The sequence below is a fragment of the Gastrolobium bilobum genome, unplaced genomic scaffold (genome assembly GCF_033153095.1).
Source record: "Gastrolobium bilobum isolate Gb01-03AN ecotype WA unplaced genomic scaffold, APGP_CSIRO_Gbil_v1 utg3209, whole genome shotgun sequence".
NCBI classification, from domain to species: Eukaryota; Viridiplantae; Streptophyta; class Magnoliopsida; order Fabales; family Fabaceae; genus Gastrolobium; species Gastrolobium bilobum.
The window spans coordinates 853,941-879,572 of record NW_026899772.1 but is presented as its reverse complement, the minus strand read 5'-3'; the positions used below and the strand labels follow the sequence as shown (position 1 = coordinate 879,572).

The window sequence follows — 25,632 nt, the reverse complement described above, 5'->3', positions numbered from 1 at the left end:
TATGCAAAAATTATTCAAGACCCATTCCCATGGTGTTCTTGAACTTAAAATTAAAATCTTGTTAATCAAATGAAACTAAAGCAAACCATCACAGTATTCAGAAAAATAAAAGATCACCCAATCATCGTGAATCCCAGAAAGGAAAAGATCAGAAACCCATATTCAAAAATATTACAAATCTAAAAGTAAAGAAACATGCATCACAAACATTCATGAAAGAAAACTCCAGGTAAAGTTACAAACCGGTTCTTAAAGAGTCAAAGTTCCTAAACTAGAGCTAGGAAGAAAAAGATCAGAAATGTGAAAACAGTAGCTCGTATGCAGATCCGTGGTTCCTTTCCTTGAAGTTGCGTTGTCAATGCACTTCGAGATCAAGAATTGAAGAACATGCACCAGCTTTCAAGACAAACACTCAGATTCGAAGAGAGAAAATACAAAATTCTAAACGTAAAACTGAAACTAACAAGTACGGTATCTGACCCTAAAATGACTCAGACTCCTATTTAACTAAAAATTATAAAGCTGCCTCCAAATGCACTGCTGTCCATCCATCTCTATGTCCATCCAATGGTTCAGATTTGATCTTGATTTCAAAGAGTTGATCTTGCTTCCAAACTGCAGTAAAAATAATAAAAGAGAGTAGTAAATCATCAGTTTATCTCTTTCTCTCTTTTTTTTACCTTTGGGCTGATTGGCACTCATTTGGCCCATTACCATGCACTAATATCTAGCCTTCAACTCAAATATTGTAAAAATAAAGCCATTAAAATAATCATAATTTATAGCTAACAGTACTCAAGTTATCTTGAGTTTATTGGGTTAGTCATACAAGCATGTGAGAATTTGCATATTGCTCAAAGTTTCATTCAGAGATGATGATGTTGAAGACTTAGGTGCCCTAACATATTTGATCCTTGAAAACCATACTTTTTAGTACGACAATAATATGATGTATGACAACAATATGTCCTGTTACATTTGCCGGACGAACATCATTAAGTCTTAAATGTAAGATGATAATGTTTATACCTCTTGTTATTTTTCTTAACATGTATAGCCATGCTTATTAGATGCCATTCTTGGACTACTTAGCGAATCATTAACATTGTCCCTACCACATGCATGTTAACTTTTCAATTACATGCTTCAAATTTTCCATTTCCTTAGATAATGCATCACATTTAGAATACAGAGTGAAGGGGGACATCATACAATCAGAATTGCATACAATACAATTAAGAAGTTCATTTTCATGTTTTAATTTATCAGTTTCCTCTTTAAACTTATCTAATTGTGTAATTAAAGAAATCAATTTATGGTCAAGTGGTAGTCTTTCTTCTTTAACCTTTTTTCAATTTGTTACTCAATTTAGCGTTCATGCTTTGAGAATCTTCATATGCACATAATAATTCGTCAAAAATGGGTGAAATTGTGGATGAAGAACTACATGAACTACTTAAGGAGTCACTGGGGGGCGTTTGGTTCAGGAAATTTTTTTGGAATAGTAGGGAAATGAGATAGATAGAGAGATGATTGGAAAGATAGATAAAGTGAGATAGGTAGAAAAATGTAAAAAAAAGTTGTTTGGTGGGGAAAAACTTTACTGGAAAAATTAGGTAACTTTATGAAATCAACAGTGCATTAAAAACCAGATAACCGGTTTTCCGAAAAATCCCACCTTCAAATTGGGTTTCTAAACAGTGCGGATATCTATCTTTCTCATAAATCCAGACAAATTGGATAGATGGGTTTTTGGTGAAAAACGTTGAAACAAACATGGTATTTCTAAAAGCCATACTTGAGAAACATAGATATCCTCTAAAAAGCTCCCAACCAAACACCACCTAGATGTTATCTCGGTTTGCTCATTCTCTACATGTGTCATGAGACATAGGATTGCCTCTATGTTTCTCCTTTTAGTTCTTTTGTTGAAGAACTTGTTGAATCTTGATAAGTGTCGCAACCGTATCGCGACGTGACAGCGAAAGAAAATTGAATGGTTAAAACAATGGAGTCACCACCAAGGTTTATTTAGGAAAAACATTGGAAAAACCTTTTTTTAAGACAAATGGTCTTTGAAAACAAAAGAAATGGATTCGGGAGTCGATTACGAATAGGGAAGGTATTAGCACCCTACACCGTCCGTTAAAAAAAACGGTTACCTTATATTAATTGTGCAAATTATTGATAATATTTTAAATATTTATTTCACCCTAAATAAATAAAATTGATCATTGGAAAAGAAAAGTAATTTTGAAATTTTATTTTGGTGCTTGACGGGATGGTCCCGCTCCGACGTATCCCTCGATAGAGAACTCAAAGCTACGTCGTTCTGTAGAAAATATTTGTGTGTTGATTGATTTTAATTTTGAAAGTAGTTTTAAAGAAAATAAGTTGAAGGTTTTGGATTTGATGGTTTCGGAATATCAAACTGTCACAGTTAAAATAATCCGAAATGATAATTGCAGGATTAACAAGCTGTCTCAACTCAGCTAATCCTTTCTTTTAAAAGAATAATAATATTCATATTATTATTTTTTGTTATCGTAAATTTTATGATAAATTTGATTTAATTTTGAATCATCAAGCCGTCTCGGCAAAAATGAGTCAAAACAAAATGTGTGGGGTTAACAAGCCGTCACGGCTCAGCTGATTCCCATTTCAATTGATATCAAACTTATTTTTATTCTTTATGTTTTAAGTTAAATCAATAATTTTAAATAAAAAATTATGATTATTTATTTGTTTATTTACTATTTCTAAAATATTTTAAAATCATCGGATGTCACAGTCGAAATGATTCTAGAAAATAATGGGATTAACAAGCTGTCTCAACTCAGCTAATCCTCTCTTATTATTTATGATATCAAATTAATTTTGAAATTTACATACCTTGGGTGATCTGAATTGAATGATGCTTTTTCATGTTTAAAAGAAAATCCATAATCACCGCGTTCTTATTATTTTCCATTATTATGATAACATAAAGATGTTTAAGTTTTGGATTCATTATTACAATTTTGTGGGAAGGCAACTTCATTATGTTACTCACAACACGATGTATTGGTAGAGGATATTGAGGTGGTCAGACTTTAGGAGTCTTGCTATTTTTTTTATATTTTTTAGAGAAAACAGTAACCTAAGAAAACTAGATATTGGGAAAATGAAATAACAAAATAATAAGCATTTCAAAGTGACAACCTCCAAGTCTTGTTAGTGTCATTTTTGACTTACAACGAGAACACGGTTTCGGCCAACAGAGGGAAAAGGAAAGTGGTGACTGACAGTATCATTAACATGATAATCTAGAAGCAAACATAATGACATGAAGATATGCAGCAAATGATGTGATAAACTAATAAACTAGTGTCCAAAGATAAAGGGTACTAGCATAGTAAACTAAGATGATAAATTAATAAACCAAGAAGGCTCCACCATTTTCATTTCCAAAGTGCCATACGTGGATGCTTGCAAAATTTGCATTCTAATCACAAAACCGCCAAAAAGATTGAACCTCTCAAATTCCTATTTTATTTCTCATACTATTCTTGTGAATTCAAATGAATCAGCAAAGGTATCTTGAATCTTTGTATTCAGATTTATCTATTATTATTAATTTTATTTTTTAATCTAATCTATTCACAAAAATTATCATTTTATTTAATCAAACAAATGCATACCTGAGAGTCTTTAATCAAACAAATTTGATAGGGTGCTACTCCTTGGTGAAGGACCCCTCCAATCTCTAATAGCGCGAAGATGATGTGGGAGCTTTCGATGAAGCACAATAGCGGATGGTCTTTTAGTGATAGTTCTAAGTAATGGTAAACAGTGTCAGACGCCTTCTTCTTGCATCCCTTCTATCTCTTTTTCTGAAGGAAAAACAACCCAGCCCTTCTTGGTTGATGATGGTTTTTTAACTGGTTTGGTTATGTATCCCCCTATCTTCTTTTTCTGTTTTCTTTCTCTTTTTCTTTTTTCTAACCCACACAATTTTTCCACAGCTTTCCTTTAGAACTTGCTCACTACTCCCCTCTCTTAGTTCTATTCTCTTTTTCCAAAACCTCCTCCCGTTTTTCTACCGATCCTTTAGTATTTATAGAGAGTGACCCAAAAGATTTCTTCGCAAGGGGGTTTTCTGCACCTCTTCCTTTTTTCCATATTATGCAGGCTTTTACATTGACAGCGCGGCGCCTCTCCTTTGTCTTATGGCCATCCTTCCACCGCCCTACCTCTGCTCTGTATCCCCTATGCTTTTTTTTTTCCAACGTAATGCAGCTATATCACGTGGGATGATATAACGAAGGATGCTGGGTATATGGGGTTTGAAAAACCGCCAACAACGTTTCCTTCTTATCAAGAAAGGTATCTTATTATAAATGGTAAAATATGAACTACTACTTTTTTGTATCAATATCTCTCTCTTTTTACCTAATTTCTTTTTAGTCTTTTTTCTTATATAAAACAAAAAATAAAATAATAATAATGATAATAATATACTCCAAAAGGTTCACATTTTTTATTTTTTATTTTTTATTATTATTTTTTACGTGTGAGGACAAAATTGAGTGGTTACAATAAGTCCATGAATTGTGACTTAGAGTATGTGATTTGATGATAAAATGGAATGAAAAGACTATCTTTGTTCATAAAAACCCCAATTATTGCATTGAAATAAGGATTTCTGATTTAGAGGGTTAATGGGCTAAATTTTTGTGTTTCAGGCCCAATTGGTATTATTTTCCTAAGCTAATGAAAGAAGAAAAATGGGTCAATCCTTTGCTGATCAGAAGCCCGAAATGAGAAAGGAAGGAAACAAATGAAAAGACAAATCAGAATTAGAAGAAAAAAAGAAGAAAAGAAGAGAATGGGCCAGATGAATTAAAACCCAATCAGTGGCCCAAAGAAAAGAAAAGAAGGGAAGAGAAAGAAGTCAGAATTGTGCATCTTCTGAAAGAGAAAGAAAAAAACCCTAGCATAGACCGTCTAAGTGAACCTACTCCATCTCAAGCCCTCCACCACGGTTCCTTCTCTGAATCAATCAAATAAACCGAAAACACCCTCTGATTTTCATCCTAGATATAGAACCCAAGCCCTTCATCACGGTTCAGTTCTTGAATCAAACCACCCACAGCACAAACCCTACCCGATTCGGTTGATGGCGCAGAAAAATCCAAACAAGTGATGAGCTGGAGGTCGTTAGTGGCTGGAGCTGCTTTTGTGGTGTGTTGTGAATCGTGCAAGGGACACCCACGATCGATTGGAGCGAGGAGCGTACGCTTGGAGGAGGTGATTTGGGGTCAGCTATAAAGAAAGAAGGAAGGCATTTTTTGTAGGACACTCTCTCCCTACCTCTCTTCTCTCGGCTAAATTTTATTTTGGTTTTAGAATATGTTTATGTTAATGTTTTCTGTTTCTGTTTTCAATTTTTAGTATTTTCTGTTTTGTAATTTTTTATGAGCACTGTGGTCAGGACTATCGGCTGTTGATAGTCCCTGAGTTTTTAATTCCAGTTAGGGGTGTTCGCGGTCTGGATTGGATCGGTTTTGGAAGTAAAACTCATCCGATCCAATCCCTTCGGTTTGATCATGTAATCATCCATTCGGTTTATATTTTTTTCAAATCCGATCCGATCCAATCCAATTTTTTTCGGTTTGGATTGGATCGGTTTTCGGTTTTTTGAATATCCTAAATTAGTTTCGTGATTATTGTGCAAATAACATCTTTTGTATATATTGACTTTGTAAAAAAAAACTAAAATTGAAATACAAAAATATCAGTAAACAATACTATAGTTGATGAGAGGTGACTAAGTTTTTTTTTGGGTTTAGTTGATGAGTTAATGGGTCTTGAGTTTAGAAATTTTTGGGCTATGATTGGAGAAAAGACAAGTAGGTAGAGGATAATTAATATATTGGATCGGTTTGGATTGGATCGGTTTGGATTGGATCGGTTTTCATCAACCCATCCGAAAACCGATCCAATCCAATTAAAATTTGCGGTTTTCTTTCGGTTTCCGATTTTTCGATTTTCGGTTTATTCGGTTATCGGTTTTTCGGTTCGGTTTTCGCGGTTTGAATCGGTTTGGATCGGTTGATGAACACCCCTAATTCCAGTACCTTTTAAAGTTTATGTCTTTTATTATGAACGCTTGCTGTATTTTAGCTCATCAACATGTGGTGATGAGCTAATTTTTCTGAGAGTTGGGTTGCAAAAGTACCTGGAACTCACTGTTATTGGATGATGTTTTAATGTTTACATGGTTGTTTTCATCTTGTTTACTGTGCATGTTTATTGCTGAGTTTGATTTTGTGATGTTCACACATAGTCAACTCTTAGTGGTGTGAGATTATTGGGAAATAACTCACATTAAACCCCACTGTGAGCACATGGAAAGTTGAGAGAAAAATCTCTCTCAATGGGTATGGCTTCAGGGATGAAGTTACCCCATGTAACTTGTGAAAATGGTTCCTCAAGATCCTATGACAACAGTGACATAGGGATATGCCAACTGTTGTCAGTGGAAGAAAACTGTTGTTGGGAAACAACAATTACCTTAATATTTTCGTTAAACTGGGAACAATTTTTGTTCTTTGTTAAAGCATCTCGATGACAAATGAGGGAAGGGGAAATTGACACTTGTTATTTTTAAAACCAATTTTTGTCGCTTGTTATTTTTTGTCAAAATCTGAATTATTTTTCTGTTTCTAAACTTACAAGAAAACCATTAAAAAAATTATTTTACAAGTCTTTTAGTTAGGTCATTTTTCTAAGCAGTAGTTAAAGAACCTGTCACCAACTAAATCATTGTTTTAAAAAGAGAAAATCTCCAGGAAAAATATTTTCAGTTCATTAGTTGAGAATAGTAGTAGCATTTAATTTTATTTGTTTTTATTTTTAGTTCTTTTAGCAATTACCATTCATTTCAAGTTAAAACGCAAAGATCCTTGTGGAACGATAACTGGGACTCATAAAAAGCCCTATATTACTTGTTGTCGCGTATACTTGCGCGCACACTTGCACAACTGTTAGCAAGGCAACAAATCTCTTCACAAAAAAAGTCATTTCATCATCCTCACTTGAGTTGGTATTGATCGAATGCATTGCTTTCTTTGTTCTTGGAGGAAGAAGTTTTGAGTGCTAGGACTTTGTATTTCCTCTTTGTCTGGTCACGGTCAGCTCGTCACTTTAACTCAAGCTCATGTTCCTACAACTTACCAAACAGAGTAGCAATAGACAAAGTAGATAAATCATTGGCCTCATAGGTAGTCATAGACTTTGCATCCCATACCTTTGTTAGAAACCTTAAGATCTTGTCCACAAGAGTTTCGTAAGAATGAAATATGTTTGAAGCATTCAAACATGTAACAGTATGTGTAAACCTTTTTTGCTTGTCAAATATAGATTTATCCTTTGCATCTTAAAGAGCTCAAACTCTTTAATTATTGCATTTTGATTGCTTGGATTTCTTAACTTCGTTAGTTGCTTTATGTGTGGTTTGTAAAATATTTCACATTTGCTTTGCGGTTTTACGTAAAGCAACTCGATATTATTCATTTTTGCGTAATGCATTAATTTTCTAGTTCATTTGAGTTCCATTAAGCATCGTCTAATTCTTATTTTACAATATGTTGGATATTTATTATACCCCAATTGTTTAATTGATTTAAAATATGTTTTGATGATTACAATCAATTTAATGTTAATTTAATGGGAAAACATTTTCTCCTTTTAAAGGAGAAAATTTTTCTCATGTTAGTGACTCATAACACAAGTGGGTCCCAAAAAATAGTGGAAAGAGAAAAAAAATCAAGGTGGGACCCACTTGTGCTTTGAGTCATTAACATGAGAAAAAATTTCTCCTTTAAAAAGAGAAAATGTTTTCCCTAATTTAATTGATAATAATTAACCGTCTTGAAATTACTAATGAGCTTGTTGTTTGAGATTTCAAAATAATATTTATTTTAAAATGAAATAGTATTCAAGATAATTGTAGATTGCATAAGATTGAAAAAGATATGGAAGATATCATGAAATAATATTTTTTTGGAAGGTATTCAAGATAATTTGTATAAAGGGTAGACTAAAAAACTAAGATACATACTAGAGAACTCCTTATACGAAAGTTTCATAGTGGTGTTGCTCGTCGAATTTCAATATTCGATATTAGGATCCGTGATTTTTTTCCCTCTTGAATTTTTCACATAAAAAACTACTATGTCAATATCTCTTTATCCTTATCTTGATTTATTGATTTGAGTTAATTTTTAATTAACAAATTAGTTTTATAAAACTCAATTCACCCCTCTTTAGTTCATCTGGGACCAACACAATAGTCCTTTATTTTCTTAAGAACTTCGTTTCCTTTGGCATCCAATGTAGTTGGGTGTTCAAATCCTTCTTCCACACTATTTCAAACTCTAAGGTCAACAAATTCCAGAAAAAATTGCATCCTTGACTTCCAATAAGATGGCTGATTGGTTCATCCTACTTCAAGAGGTTGCTTTTGATATAGGGAAGTCATGCCAGATTTTTAGCTCTAGGGCTTATTACACCACTCTCTTAGAGCACTAAGCTTTGGTACCATTTCTTGGGTAAGTGATTTCCAACAATGAGAGGATGACACAACTCTAAGGGGGTGAGTATAGTTCTTTTAACATTTAGTTCTAAACAAGTTCAATACAATTCAACTCAAGCATCCAAGAAATACCTTTGGGCTTTGTTGATTTTAGTATACGACTAGATTTAATAATCATGTTAGCTAATCTTGTGAACTAATTTGATTTGAAAATATATAACTAGGTGAAAAGTTCCCAAAGCCCAAGAAAAAAATAACTTTCAAGATCGGGGTTACCTTGATGCGAAAATAATCAATAAAGTAAAACAAAAACTTGCTATATTTAGAGACAGACAACCCAAATAAGGGTCAATTGATCTATAACCAATACAATCAAATCAACAAGCTCTATGGCCTATGATTAATTTAACAACAAAAAGATATGCAAAAAATAACTATCTCTATATGCAAAATATTTCAAGTCATCCCTACTCACTTAGCTTCAGGAGTTAAACATACATAGTGGTGTTGTTCCAAAATTTATAGGTATGCAAGAATAATAAATATTATGATGAGTACTATGATTCCAATAGCCAATAATAAAATAAGCACTTCAAATAATCACACAAGCCTCTATCAAAGGATTCAAAAATTCAAGAATTTGGTTCAAGATATTTACGCAAACCAATTAACCATAATGTATGAACCAACAAAAATTACAAACACCCCAAAGTGAATATAATCTCTCAATCAGGATCCAAAATATAGGTTAAGAAAGCACCTCTAGATCACACATAAAGTCTCTGTCAAGCAATGTCATAATTAAATACATGCCCTTGTTCTCATTGTCGAAAGCCAATGGGAGTTGCACGCCAAATTAGCTGCAACATAACCACGGCCTTCTACAAGTACACTGCTAATTTGTTTATGAGTCTTGATTTTCTTATATTGTATGGAAATTATTTTTTTATATTGTGATTTAATTAGTGGTGAACTTCGTATTTATTTTAAAAGAAATTTTTTTACATATTGTTGAGATATATAGTCCCACATTAGTTGTATGTGCAACTAATGTGGCATTTATAAGGCTTTGGGCACTCCCACCCTTAGAAATCAAAAAATCATAATATAATAAAATATTTCTCATATAATATGAGGAAGTATTTCCCTATTTTGTTTATGGGAAAAATATTTCTGCAGTTAATGCAGATAAGTTATCTACATTTATTCTCAAAACGACGTCGTTTTGGTATTGAAATCTTAAAAAATTATAAATATAAAGACTATCATAATCCTGAAATAAATTAAAATTACAAAAATACCATGATTTCTGCCTTAAAACGACGTCGTATCGGCTTAGTGCAGATAACTTATAACTTATATGCAGTAACTGCAGAAAAAGTGAAGAGTTTGTTTATAGACAATTAATATAAAGAACACGCATTTCTTGTACTTGAAAAAAAAAATGCATTCCCACACCAGGCTGTACTCCTTTTCCTTTTTGGTCATCATCCGTGTCGCTCAAACCTGTGCCATTTCACCCACAGCACCCTTAATCTTCTCAGCACATCCCAACTGCTACAGCCCCAAAATTGCTTACAATCAAATCGCTTACTCTCCAAACAAATTCACTTGCATGGAATTATATATGACCAGAACTTCAAACTAAAAGGGAAGAGTAACTGATTTCCAAATATAATAATAATAATTCATCTATTCTATACCAGAAGAAAAAAAGCTCATCTCTTTGCAAATTTCAACCGCTTAAGGATTATTTTTTAAAAGTAATAAGTAATAACTGAAAATAAAATACTTTATGAGTTATCAACACTATTTGAGATGATTGTTTTTTATTAATTCTGTAACTCAAACTTTTATTCGGACTACATGAATTAGCCGAAAAAGTAAGTCATAAGGCGACTATCCGAGAACTATTGAAATCAATGTGATTAAAATCGGCCCGGTCGTTGATCCGGTTGAGGTATTGGGTCACTAGTTCAACCAGTGGGTCACTAGTTCAACCAGTGGGTCACTGGTTCAATCGCATGACCCGGTAATTATATGTAATTTTATAATTTATATTAAAAAATATAAACATACTCAAATATCTAAAAAAATGATAAAAATTTCAAATATTTTAATATAAAAAATAATAAATCACATACTATTATCCAATAAAGGATCAAACAAAATATAATGATCATGATACAGGGTTTTAGGTTTAAAAAATGACATCTCTAACTATAAATCAAATCAAAATTTTCTGTATAGTGCATAATTGAGATGATATTAATATTGTAGGTACATAACTTATGTAAGTCAATAAGTAAAAAAATATTCAAATATATTTATTATATTTTTTTTTTGAAAAAATAAATAATTTGATTTTTTATTTTATTTTTTAGGACCGGGCCGGGTCACAGGTTAACTGACCGGGTCACCGGTTTTCATGAAAACTGGTCGGGTCGGACCGGGTCACACCGGTTCTGATGCATGGCCAGTCTATTGCTTCAACCAAACCGGTTATATGACCGGTTCACCAATTCTCGGGTCGACCCGAGCGAGTCGGTCCAGTTTTAATAACACTGATTGAAATAGTGGTGACCCTCGTGGATTTTAGAATTTGACCTGCCAAAATAATAATGTGTTCAATTTTTGAAAATCACAATTATTTGGAAAGCCTCAAATCCGAAACACAGTTTAGAATTTTAGATACCAGTTGATATTTGAAAAAAAAAAAAAGTGATCAACAGTATTTTTGGCTTGTTTGGATGAGCTTCTCGAAAAATATTTTTTATGCCTTGTTTATTTTAGAAATAGTTTTTACAAAAGCTACAATTATTTAGATTTTAAAAAAATATTTGTGTTTGGAAAAATATTTGGTTTTAACTTCTACTTTTTTTAAAAGTTAAAATTTTTAGCTTAAAAAAAATAGAATTTTAACTTTTTCTATAGCTTTTACTTTTTTATAAAGTAGATATCCAAACAGACTTTGTAGTATAAGTACTTTTGTTCTGAAAAAAAATTGACTAAGAAAAAGCTTATCCAAACGGGTATTTAACAAGTGCTTTAAAACTAATTAAATAATAATTATAGAAAATAAATACTTTTTAGAATTAAAAAAACTGCTAAAATAAATAACTATTTTAAAATAATAATACTAACACGTATAGTGGACTTATATATTTGATGTTACCCAATTTTTTTTTCTTCTTTATTTTTTCTGCATTGTGGTCGTTGACTAATGATAATACGAGAAATTTTGGATCTTAAAATTAGATGCACATATTTTTTAATTAAAAAATGATTTCTACATAATTAGACCCAAAACTGTAATTTAAATAAAATTTATTACCATCAGGCATAGGGAAATTAATTGGGTGATCTCTCTCTCCTCCATCTTCCTCTCTCTCTCTCCTCTCTTCTCTCTATCCTCTCTCCTCTTCTTTCTCTCTACCCGGTTCATATGAGCCGGGTTCACCCAATATTTGCTCCAGGCATAGATGAGATTGATTTAGGGGGGGACCGAGCCGAAAAGAAAAATTGTCGTGATCAATTTAGTGCTTGTTTGGATTCTCTTTATTTTTTTTAAGCTAGAAGCTACTTATAAACATAAGCTAGGTCAAACAGGTTTTGGAAAAAGTTCTTATAATGAAAAACTTTTTTTTTATATTGAAGAAAGGGTTATATATATCTCATTTTACATGAGATAAATAATTTTCTTACACACACAAAATAGGGGTATGTTTCACCACTCTTTTTTTTTCTCTCTCCTCTTACCTGTGGATCTCACTTGTAATCTTATTTTTACAACATGAGATAACAACTTTCCTACAACATAAGAAAAATATTTCCCATGAAGAAAAAAGTTGAAAGTTAAAAGCTCCTAGGAGGAGCTTTTTTTAAATCTCTTATTTTTTTTCTTGAATTGTGTGTTTTTTTTTTTTAAAATGAAGAGTTATAAAGATAAAGAGAGCTAATTTTCTTGAAATATGTGCTTTTAAATAACTTTTAAACTAAACTTTTTATGTAATTGCCAAACAATTTTTAACTTCTTTTTTTAATTTTTTTTTTTTAACTTTAGCTTATAAGTAATTTTTAACTTAAAAAGAAGACGATCCAAATAGGTTCTTAATGACGTTCAGGCCACAGACAGTCATCTAAAAAACTGTCTAAGTTTATTTTAATATAATAGAAAAATCACTTCTACAACGAAATTTATCTGACTACACTATTGGTGGCTAGCTCCCACGAATGTGTCAATAATTCTATAAGGTGACCTAGTAGTATTGACGAAGGCAAACACTTATAGGGAAATGACACAGCAGATGATTTCAGAGATTATTATAGGTTGAGATAAGAATAGTAAAGGATCGATGGTTCTATTTGGATTTTTGGGTAATTGACTGACTAGGCGATGCTTATCCAATACAAGGAAAATTCTTATATACACCTCCAAGGAAGTTTAACCATTAGAGATATTCTACTAACTTTGTGGGTAGAAAAGGTAATAATGTTAAGCTTATAGGATAAAACTATATATAACAGACACAATCAATCAACAACGGAAATAAATAAATAAATAAAACAAAGAACAAGTCAGTGTTAAGCAGAGTTTTCGGCTAATGGGACTAGAACTAATTATGTTCTAGAGCTCAGAGTTGTTGATGAACAAACCCTGTCATTAAGATTATAGTTATATCATTTTAATTATGTGAAAATTAACCAATCAGGTCGCACAGGAAAAAGGAACGTCCTAGGCTTTGATATGTATAAACATTAAGAGTTAGAGGAGAATTCAGAGAAAGTCTCGTCCAATTTTGCCTTTAGCCTATGAGATTACAAGTCCGTTAGCATGAAAATTTGAAAAAATAATTTTCTACGCATCTTTTTTTTAAAAGGATTGTTTTAAACTAAATTTATTTTATATTTTGACAGAGTATATATAAAAAAGACTTCTAAGTAAAAAAAATATTTAAATATTAAAATTAATAAATACATTTTTTTATAAAATTATTAAAAAGGATATATATTGTTAGTGGTGAAGGTTAAATGAGAGTGAAGTCGGGTTAGTGCATAATTAAATTTTTAAGAAGTTGTTTCCAAAAAAAAAAATAATAACAAGAAGTTCAAAATTTTGTCTTAAAATGACACCATTTTATTTATATTTTTTTAAACTTTACATTTTTTAAAAGTTATATATAGATCCAAATGTATATATTAAATAAAAAAACTTTTATTTAAAAAAACTCCTTATTATGATTAGAAAAAAGATCTAAATGCTCTCTGTATATATATCCAACAAGGATAACTTAGATTGTCAAAAAACGGACAATAATATTGTGAAAAAACGTTAATTTTATGTGTAAGCTAAATTTTACATGTTTCAATTAACGACCTTTACATGATCAATTCAATTCCCAGCATCTAGTTAACATTTAAAAATGTCAATTAGACTAACAAAAGATTATGTGCTATAAATATTAATAAATATTTTTTCAATTCTAATAATTTTATTATTATTTTCAGCAATTTTATAATTTGAATAAAATTTAAATCATCTTATCTACGGGATTTTTTATTTTAACGAAGGAGTGATATATATTTTAGTTAGCAAATTATTTCCTAATTAAATGATTGTTTTATCTTAACTTTTCTTAATTTCTGCTAGCTGTACTGAGAAATAAAATATATTGGCAAGAAATAAAATATCGGAGTCGGTGCCTTTTTTTTCTCTTGGCCATGAGTGGCTGTATAATTTTAATAAATCATAGATGATGTGATTTTATTTTATTTTAATTATTGATAAGTAGATGAAGAATTCATCTTTCTAAGCAGCTTCAATATACTGTTCGTTACGTTAAGACAGATTGCATGAGTTCAACCACCAACGACCGACCATATACTCTCTAGCTAGCTAAATTGCCAGCTTGGAGAATCATATGTATGTGGCTGTTCTTATTTTCTTATAAACAACGCATACAGGTAACTTTTTAAATTTGAAGTGCAAGCATCAGCAAAGTTGAATCTCAATAAGGTATTCCTATGGGCTTTAGATTATGGAATATTAATGCCCGTTGTTTCTTCTCTGAATTTGATCCCTACTTTCTTACGTTTCTTACGTTATCAACGAAAACATGAGTTTGTACATCACTGAACTCTTATCTAGTGTTTCAAAAATATCAACAAGTCATTTCAGTGATTTCACCCACAAAAATCCACTAGCAAAGAATGCATTATTCTTGTAATGTTTTTCTTATAGTTATATGAGCTATTTTATATTACATTCTAAAATATTATTGATCATTTAAAGGAATTAAAAAGATGTTAGTTGTTTTTCAATTTTATATTTTTAGTTTTTTTGATAAGCAAAAAACAAAAACATTAACCGAATAAAAACTGATTTAATTAAATATAATTATTTTTTAAAATATTGAATAACTTTTAATATTTTGAAATGAAATTTATACTAAATTAATGGAATTAACTGATCCATTTTGAATCATTAAATTTTGATTTAATTTGTCAGCACAAGGTTTAACCCGTTAATGAATGTAAAGCTGACACATTGACACCTAACAGAGCAGCATTATCCATGGAGAGATAAAAAGATTACGGAAGTGATTATACTAATCCCCCACGTGAAGGTAATTAAATGAAAGCAGCAAGCCAAAATATCCCAAGTCAAAGATTCCAATGGCATAAGAGTGTTCACACTTCACACCCACTCAGATATATATGCTCTTTCATCCCCCATTTCACACACGCTCTTCAAAGATCAAGTGACCAAATCAAGTACCTCAAATCATTTGGGTCCCACACGGCATGTATAGCTTTATATAAATCATATAATTTGGTCAACAAATCAAATCCTACCTCTTCAGCTGCCACATACATTAAAAGTGACCAGATCTAGCTGCCACATGGATGAAGAATTAATCCAATATTGTAAATTCATAACCAAAAAGTCAATTTGCCTATTACCCATTTCTCTTCCATCACCCCCTATATATATCAAAACCCTCCCACCTCACAAATCTCTCTCATCATTGCATTTTTACAAACTTCAACATATAAAACAAAATCATCCATAACTAGCTACCTAGCTGGTAATAGTAGATATATAGATATATATATATATATATATATATATTTTTTTTTTTGGTTGATCTATAATATATATGGGAAACTGTTGTGCGGTGGAGTCGTCGATGGAGTGGGCTGGGGAAGACTGGGGTTCTTATTCTTCTAAGCATAAGGGTAAGATGGGTTCAAGCAAGGTGTTTGATGAAGTTCATGGGTTGAGTTTTGAGAACGTGGAGAAAGAAAGGCTGCTTTTAGGTTCGCTGAGACGAGCTTCTTCTGATCATGTCAATGGGAAGGTGAAGATAAAGATCTCAAAGAAGGAGCTAGCGGAATTGTTGGGAGGGAAAGAGAAGAAGCAAGTTGTTGCAGGACATGCTACTGCAGAACAAGTTCTTGTTCGATTGATAAACGCCAGATATCATGTGAATGAACATCATGATGCTCATCATAGGTCGTGGAAGCCTGTGCTACAAGGTATTCCCGAGGTTAATTAATTTAGGTGCAGGGTGTCGTTGGGGTGTGTATAGTGTTAGAGGTTGAGAAAGGTTTAAGTTTGTATTTGTATAAAATATTCAAACTAAGCCACCCAGCATTTTTTTATTTATTTTTTAATGTTTTCAGCTTGTACTTTCTTGTAAGATAGAGGTTGAGAATGTGTGATTTGTATATTCATGATTCTGTGAGTAAATTAAGCCTGAAACAAAGTGAATTTTTCTTGTGTAAAACTATATCAAAGTTACCCTTATATATATATTAAGGTTTACGGACGGCACGTATATACTTTATCTATGATTAATTTGACTCCAAAGAAGTGACCAAATCAAAGAAGTTACGGGTTCTGATATCATTATTCATGGATCATGACGCGAACAAACCAGTTGTCCAGATTCCAGAAGATTAAATTAATCTGATGTTCTTTCCATTATTTTATACATGAAGTACTTTTTTTTATTAATATGTCGGTTTCCACTTTGAAGGTAGATAATATTTAATTGTCCTTTTGCTTTTGTTTCTTTTTCATGTCGACCAACTCGATATCTTTTTTTTTTAATATTAAGAAAAAAAATCGAGTTGTATATCGACCAACTCTTATTGTGTTTAATTTGAGCTAGCTTTTAATTTTTTAGTTTGTAATATTGCCTGAAAAAGGTTTGATTTTTCGTCCTTTTATTGTATGCTTTTTTTTCACATTTAATATTTATAATAACGAGTTCTTTATTTGGTAAACAAATATTTAATACATAATTTATTTAATATTTTCAGGAAAAAAATACAATTAAAATATATAAAAGAAAACCGTTAGCTAAAAAAAATTGATATGATAAAATTAATATAAACATATTTATAATCTCAGAAAGTATAACAAATTAAATCTAATATTTAACGTTTAATAATTATATGATTTAATTTTGTATTACTTGTATGTAATGATGTTGGAACAATATACATAGGAGTTGATTTCATGTTTTCATTTGAAATCTCTCTATTTAAATTTATTGTGATGAATTGAATACTATATTGAATGTGGGATTTGTACGCTAGTAACGGTCTACGCAAGAAATACCGCAAGAGTTATCATATCATTGTGTACTAATAAGTTCAAGGTTGAATGGCATCAGGCGTATGCACTATGACAACTAAAAAAATATAATCCAAAAAATGTGTATTTGATATACTTAACCTGCTATTTATATATAGATTTACCTGAAGGTATTTGATTTGTTTGCTTATCCTATTACTAAGTTGTTATTATGTTGAAGTGAGATCTATGAACTCTGTCCAGAACATATATATGTATCCAAACTATTAGGTCATGGTTTAGCTTGTAAATTAGTAAGGGAACAAACATCCGAGTATAGCCGTCTCCAATAATAGAAAAAATGGGATTGGGGCCACGTTGGAGTAAAATTAATCATATATATATAACTTCTTTTTAAATACATTGCCACTGCCGAGTGCTAACTTGACAACTGAAAGATAAAAAAAGTTGAGAGATTGGAATTAATCATATTAAACTATATTTTATACTTTTTATCATATTAAAAAATCATATAAAATATAGTTTAAAATTATTCAGATCCCACTTATTGTTCTGATAATACTGTTGGAAATAATATTGTAAATATATTTTCTTTATTAGTATTTAGGTTAAGTCTGAACTAAGTGCTTTAGGTTTTGTATATATTGTACACACCTGTACCTATTCAATATATGGATTAATTTCACAATTTCTTTCTTCTCTTTGTTATTCAATAAATACATTTCTTTAAATATAGTTTAAAAAAAAGTATAAAAGACATTGCCACTGCCCAGTGCTAACTTGATATATATAGTCCATTAACTCATCATTGGGTCAGGAAGGTCAGATAAAAAGTTGAGAGATTGGGCCAGTTTCTTGAATTGGGTCAGGATCTCATGGTCATGGGCTCCATGTATTATCATTTGTTTTTTTAAAAGCTTAGATGAAAAGTACGTTGTCTTAATGGAAGATCACTAACATACCATTGGTTGATTTTGCTCGAGCCTAGTTGATCCAACATTTATTATCATGCTTATATAATCACTAAGAAGACACTTCAAAATTCTTTCCAAGATTATATAATTAAAAAACACTACGTAAAATGTAAGAAAGCTATTGAAAATATTACATATAAGATATATCATGTTTTTTTTTATGGGCGATGTTAGTTTTTTTTTTTTTTTTTCATGCAACATTTAGGGATGATCAGGATTGGATTGATTTGAGAGAATATTTTTATTTTATTTTTATGTGACGCATCCTCACTCATTTATGAGAGAGGATTAAGTTAAATTGAATACGTCGGCTTGACATGGGATAAATAAAATAAAAATTTCAATATTAAAATAAATGTTAAAATGTGACATTTATTACAGATAATAAGTCTTAACTATAGTCAAATAAATTAAAAAGTAACCTAACAGTCCTCAAATAAAAAATACGCAGATCTTAAATAACATAATAAGTCTTTAATAAATACATGCTTAATTAAATGAATTAAGATAATATATCAAATTTCAAAGGTCATAAATAATAAAAAAAATTAATCACATAAGTCAATTAAAATCAATAACATCTGAAAATTAAGAATAAAATAGGCGTAAGATAAAAACGATACTATTTACATTATTGAAAAATAGTATCAAGCTAAGTTATGTGGGTTAAAAATTAAATTTTAACCCATAAAATGATCCATTTCCTTGAATTGAAGACAGTAGTGATAAATGGAACTGGTAGGAGTAATGCTTTCATTCCGTTTCCAATTCGAAATCAAAATAAATAAAAGCAAGAGCCATTAACTGACCCCATTAAATGTTCCCATCTACCAACTGCCACATGACCCAGTTAGCGCCAAAACATGAAACATGAAAACCTGTGACAACACAAACACAACTAGTCTCACGTAGTTGGCTCGAACGCGTGTACCCAAACACCAACGATGGGAGCGTGCGTGTGAGCGAGCGTGACGCGTGCGAAAGAACTGGTTTCTTTCATACACAAACACAAGCGAAAAGGCAAAAGCGGGGAATGGGAAAAAAGGCATTTGATGGCGTAAATGCGGTAGCTAAACGCAGCTCATCGTTAATGGTGGGGTCTACTCTCTCTCTCTCTCTTATTCTCTCTCTCTCTCTCTGGGTCTCACCAGACAGCTATTACTGAGCCTGCATCAGTCCCCACTAACTTTGTTGAACCCCTCATTCATTCATTCATGGCTTTCACTCTTCTTTTCTTTCTTTATTTCCTCACTCACACATTGACATGAATGACCCTTTCTTTTTCAACCCTTCTAGTTCTTCCTCCATCTTCAATGCTGTTACTCACCTTTTCCTTCTCTCCTTGAATGCTTTACCTTTCTGCTTGTGGGCATGAAGCCTAACGTCTTGCTTCTCCTTCACCTCTTTCTTTTTCAACTGTTCCTGCTCAATCTCTGTAAGTCCTCCTTACCGATTTATAGCCTGCAATTCTTTCTCATTTTCGTTTGATCTGTAAGATTATTGATTACTGTATTGCTCTGCTGTTTTTGTTTTGGCCAAAACCCAAGTGGGTTTGATGAGTTCCAAAGTTGGGTATTTGTTTTGGGGAGCAGTTGTTGGTGTTTTACACTTTGAGCATGGCTCTGGGTTTTTAAAGTTTGCTGCTTGCTGATGAGATTTCATTTATTTCTAGTTTCATGAACTATATTCACTTGCATTATTCTCTGGACTCGTCTTTTCTCCTGCTAATTTGCAATGTTCGTTATGATGAGGTGGGATAGTGCCAGCAGTAGGCGGAGTTAGGGTTTTGGAATTTTTGTTTTATTTTTACTTTCTTAGCTAATTTTCTGTGCTAATGAAAACAAAACAAAAAAAGCTTAGGCTATTCTTGAATTTTGGTTTCAACTTAGCTTTATTGCTGGTGCTCGCTAAGCTGATGATATAATTATTGGTCTTTTTTTATTTTTGGAGTTAATCCAGCCCTAATTAACTCTTTAAGGCAAGTTGGCTTCCTTGGTATTCTCATAAGTTTCGACTCTCTGAGTTGGCTAGGAATTAATCCGGTGTGCGGAGAGAGTCAGGGATGAAGATATTTAAACCCCTCCCAAAGATGGCATGTGGGGATCAAACCGAAGCCTTTTTCTTTTTACTTACTCAGCTCCCTTGCTACCAAGGGAGCTACCACCATTTGGTTATAATTATTGGTCTTTGATCATATTAACAAGGGAGCTTCTGTGATTTAGCCCTTACCGCACAGAGTTCATCTTCCAGAATACAGGCTGAATCAAATTAGTTAATGGTGTAGCTGGTCCATGAGTTTGGAAATTCAGTATTACAATGCCTCACACCCATCCCTTCCCCACAAAACTTCAAAATGCTGGACTTCATGATATAAATTGAAGTTGAACTCTATCCTTGGTTGTCCTCTGCTTCAGCAAAATAAATTTTTAACTTTGACATTTGTTTGCAAAGATCTCCGATATATATTTAGAAGTCTCAATTTCAATTATATTCAAAGATTTTCTTTTCTATTGATTTTATCATTCACTGACAAATAGAATCTCTCATTTCTTCTTGTTGAACAAATTTGACTGGATTGGGACTGTAATGTCACATGGACAGTTAAAACAAAATCAAATTGGTATCTGGAGGATTTTATTGATGAGAATTAATTAACATTGTGTAAAGAACATTGAGATACACCACCCCAAAAGCAAGCTCAAAGGGTGGGAGTTCCCAAGGCCTTATAAACTCCACATTAGTTGGCTCATACAACTAATGTGAGACTATATATCTCAACACGCCCCCTCACATGAGAGTCCACTGGGCTTGAAGGGTGGACAATGCACAGGCCCACCTACCTGTGCGAAGAAAGAAATTCCACCAGAAAGAAAGTGGGGGGTCTGATACCATGTGATAAGAACCTAGGACATGAGGCTCTGATACCATGTAAAGAACCTTGGGATACACCACCCCAAAAACTAGCTCAAAGGGTGGGAGTTCCCAAGGCCTTATAAACTCCACATTAGTTGCTCATACAACCAATGTGGGACTATATATCTCAACACATTGAGTTCAGGATACTTTTCCATGCTTAAGTGCCTTTTAGGTTTTAACTATAAGATATGTTATGACATCCTCATCCTTGAACTGTGACTGCTATTATTTGTAACTCTTTAACACAACATAATATCTGGAGAAGTATGATTTTCTAATTGAAGCGATCAATACAGTTCTTTGCATGTACTATTTTGCTTTGCTAACTCATTCTAAGTGAGTAAGCAAGAGGGAGAGACACACAGAGAGGTAAAGATTCTTTCTCATTCGATTTTTGGTACAGGTGCGCTTGATTCCCATAGCAGTAGATTAGATCATCTTCGAGATCCTGTACTATTGGATAACCATGTGGATTCCATGTTCCCCAAAATCTCACCTCTTGGTGCTCCGCAACCCTTTCTTCCTCTTCTTGCACCTTCACCACTGGCTCCATTCACCAATACCTCCATCCCTAAGTTATCAGGTTCTTTTCTAAATAATTTCTGTGGTTATTTTGGATTTTCAAAGGCTTGAATTTGGATGTTTACTCTCTCTCTTATACTGTCTTTGTCTGCGGATCTTGCAGGACTCTGCACTTTGAACTTCACTGCTGCTGAAAATTTGACAAGTGTGACAGCCATTGATTGCTGGGAATTTTTTGCACCATATCTGGCTAATGTTATATGTTGTCCCCAATTTGAAGCCACTCTCACAATTCTCATTGGTCAATCCAGTAAATATACTGATGTACTTGCTTTAAATGGGATCGTTGCTCAACATTGCCTTTCTGATGTGGAGCAGATTTTGATGAGCCAGGGTGCCAATAATAGTCTGAAGCAGATATGTTCAATTCATTCTTCAAATCTTACAGAGGCATCTTGCCCAGTGAAAAATGTGAACGATTTTTATGACATGGTGGATACTTCTAAGCTCCTTACTGCCTGTGAGAAAATTGATCCCGTGAAAGAATGCTGCTACCAAATTTGTCAGAATGCTATATTAGAAGCAGCTACGACAATTGCATCAAAAAGTTCTGATACTTTGAGCATAGGTGTGCCGCATGTTCTACCTGAGCACTCTATTCGGGTCAATGATTGTAGAAATATTGTCCTCCGGTGGATAGCTAGCAAGCTTGATCCTTCTGATGCCAAGAAAGTTCTCAGAGGGCTTTCTAATTGCAACCTTAACAAAGGTTAGTTTGAGTAAAATGGTATATTGTTCCTTCCTGACAAAGGTTGAGGAGATTATGAGTTGGGGCAGTTTTTCTTCGTGATTTTCTATTTCCTGTATAGCTCTACATGAAAAGCCTTGTTACTTGTGGCTTACCACTAAGCTTATGTGCAATGGTCATCATGTGATGATTCTGGTAGATTTTAGCTAGTCGCATTCGGCGCTTTTTTATCATCTGGTGATGATTCCTAATGATGGTAATCCTTCTGGCCTCTTAATACTGCATTTTTTTCACTTAGATCTTTTCTTTGTCTTCTGCCACAGTTTGTCCTCTGGTTTTCCCTGACATGAAGCAAGTTGCCAAGGGTTGTGGGAACGGGATAAGTAACAAGACAGCATGCTGTAATGCCATGGAAAGCTATGTGTCTCACTTGCAAAAGCAGAGATTCATCACGAACTTGCAAGCTTTGAATTGTGCAGAGACTTTGGCAATGAAATTAAAAAAGTCAAATATTAATGAAGATGTTTATAGTCTTTGTCACATAAGCCTTAAGGATTTTTCCCTTCAAGGTTAGTTTTGCTTCTCTGTTCCTGTTAATATGCAACACAATAACTCTCAATGCCCATAATATTTTATACCTGATGTTAATAATTCTTTTTTCTTCCTGCATGTTCAACTTGGTGTGGAAATCAACAATGTGGATGCTTCAGTTGGAAATCAAGGTAACTCTTGGTGTTTTCTTTTTTAGGGGGAGGGGGAGAGAAAAGGGAAAGTGTTTATATAATTATTTTCAATTAAGAAAAAATGTTTACTTTTGAAATGCATTCTTTATTATGTAATGCTTCAATTAAGTCACCGATGTCCTCTTGCATCTAATGTTATGCTGAGATGTGACTTGCTATATTACTTTCCCTAAACAGGGGCTGGTTGTCTATTACCCAGTTTGCCTTCTGATGCTACATTTGACAGTACTTCTGGGATTACCTTCCTTTGTGATCTAAATGACAATATTCCAGCTCCCTGGCCTTCTACATCTCAAGGGGCTGCTTCATCATGCAATAAATGTACGTTTACCCTGTTGGAAGTTTACATAGTTTTGAGTGGAAAACTGCTATTTATTTATTTATATTTGTTTGTTTTTATTGCTATTCGCTGAGAGGGAAAGAAGAAAATGCTATATATTTTTTAAGTTCTTTTTGGTTTCACAACTCTTTTATTTTAATTCATTCTTATATAAAATATTCTATTTCTTTTGTAAACTTTTGATGATTCTACCTTATTGGGACTGCAGCTGTCAACATCCCTGCCCTTCCTGCAGCAGCATCTAGTCAAAGTTGTAAGAGAATATTTTCAATTTATGCTGTTTATTCAGTAAACTATGAAGTTCTTAAACACTGTTTAAAGTTTAAACTAGAACATATATATGCTTGTGGTTACATCTGGGTGTTTAAAATGGTATCTTATGATCGGTTATGCCTACCTTCAGAGAAAAGATAAAGTAGATTGAAACTGTTAACCAACTTGATAACTGAGTAACACCAGATCAATTGACTGACTGTATTTTCATGTTCTGCAGGCCTCTACAGTCATGACGTGCTGTTTTTCCTTCTTGTTGCTTTATCGTTTCTCTTGATGACAATCGTGTGATTATGAGGGGCTTCCTTGTTAAAATGCAGCTTTCCTAGTCCTTCAACAAGGAGGGTTTTTGGATGGATGATATGGAAAAGGTTAGTTGCCATCCAAATGTGACCGGTTTTGTGAGAAGGAGAAATCTCAATTGGATGTGTAGTCCAATCTGTTTCCGATCTTAATTGATTCATGATTCTTGTGTGGTCGTGTAATAAAATTTTTGTATATAGGAAACTTAGAAAGCATAGGTTATACAGGAACTTATCGAGATTGAAATGTAAACCTGGATTGCAGTTGGAGAAGGTTTTGTAATCATCCTTTTTAAGTATTATAGGCATTTGATCCGGTGCTTAATCTCTTAGAAAAAAAATGTTCTTTAATGGATTTTCTTTGACCGGTAAAAGTTGAGAGTAAAACAAGATAAATTATGATCATGTCAATAATGAATCTTTTGCAATCATCATCATGCCACGTCTGCTTGATGTTGCCCTCCCCTCCTACTCCTTCCTTGTAGAATTACGTTTTAAGGTCTGTCCTTAAACACACCAAATTCATGGTTGGAAAGGAGCATGAAAGCAGCAACTCGAAAAGCAAACCAAATTTTTTTTCTCAAAGCTGACACCAGTTACAGGATTAGTAAAGTTAAAAATTTGGAGACAAAGTTGCTATCATTGACAAAGGAACTTGAGATTCATGCTAATGAAGCAAAATGCTTACTCTGTAGTTTAAAGAAGGAAGTTGTATGGTTATTTATGTTGATGGTCATGAGTTATTTGATATTTGTAGAGACGAGAAAAAGATGCTTTCGCAATAATTGGAGTTTAATTATTGAGCATGAGTGTAAAATCAGCAAGATTGAGCTTGATTTAAGCTTTGTCACAATACATTTTATCATTATAATTTGAAACTGATTCAGTTTGCTCAAAGGACAGAGTTGGTTGAAGATTTGTCTAATATTCAAGTATGTTCAGTAACGTGTGAAGGATGCCGATTATCTTTTTCTACCTCCATGAAGAACTAGTGAAAAGCTTCGAGTAGTTCACTCTAATGTTCGTAGACCTGTAAAACTACCTTATTTAATAGCAGTTAATACTCTATTCTTTTTATAGATGATTTTACAAGGATGACTTAGGTTTACTTCCTTAAACAGACTTATGAAGTTTTTCCTTTTTTTAAGAAGTTTAAAGCCTTGGTTGAAGCTCCAAATGGCTGTTTCTTAAAGCCAATAAAGGAGATAACCACCAATCAGTGTTTTAAAATCCCACCCCGCGCCTCCGGGTTGACTCGGGTCAACCCTGACCCCTCCTCTCTGAGAGTTGGGGTCACAAGTTGGACCCTATATGCATATTGACCCCTCCGACCCCCAAAACCTGGCCGGGTTTCAGTGACTCCCGGGTCAGAGGGATCAAGGAGGGTCACTGCATGTTTTTTTTTTAAAAAATCCATGAAATAATATCATTTTATTAAAAAAAAAAAAAAATGCTTGCAAACCTAAATCTAATCGTTTTCTTCTCTCCTAGCGACCTAGACGTCTTCAATATTCACCTCGCTGCCGTGAATCTTCTAGAAAAGGTAAGAATTTTACCCATTCAAATGAAATCCTTACGGTAGTCGACGAAAATTAAACAAAATCTCATTCTTACTTCCTTTACATTTTTTT

General features: G+C 32.8%; 2 protein-coding genes across 2 annotated transcripts; both read left to right on the top strand.

Moving 5' to 3' along the window:
- Positions 1-15,738: 15,738 nt before the first annotated feature.
- On the top strand, positions 15,739-16,137 carry LOC133293327 (uncharacterized). Its single transcript, XM_061491874.1, has one exon. The coding sequence runs from the start codon at positions 15,739-15,741 to the stop codon at positions 16,135-16,137; it is 399 nt and encodes a 132-aa protein (XP_061347858.1).
- A 3,194-nt stretch (positions 16,138-19,331) lies between these two features.
- LOC133293365 (uncharacterized GPI-anchored protein At1g61900-like) lies at positions 19,332-24,313 on the top strand. Its single transcript, XM_061491931.1, has 8 exons — positions 19,332-19,592; positions 21,477-21,656; positions 21,759-22,364; positions 22,667-22,912; positions 23,054-23,065; positions 23,264-23,407; positions 23,635-23,679; positions 23,920-24,313. Exons 1-8 carry the CDS (start codon positions 19,529-19,531, stop codon positions 23,988-23,990), a joined length of 1,368 nt encoding a protein of 455 aa, XP_061347915.1. The 5' UTR covers positions 19,332-19,528; the 3' UTR covers positions 23,991-24,313.
- The last annotated feature ends 1,319 nt before the right edge of the window (positions 24,314-25,632 follow it).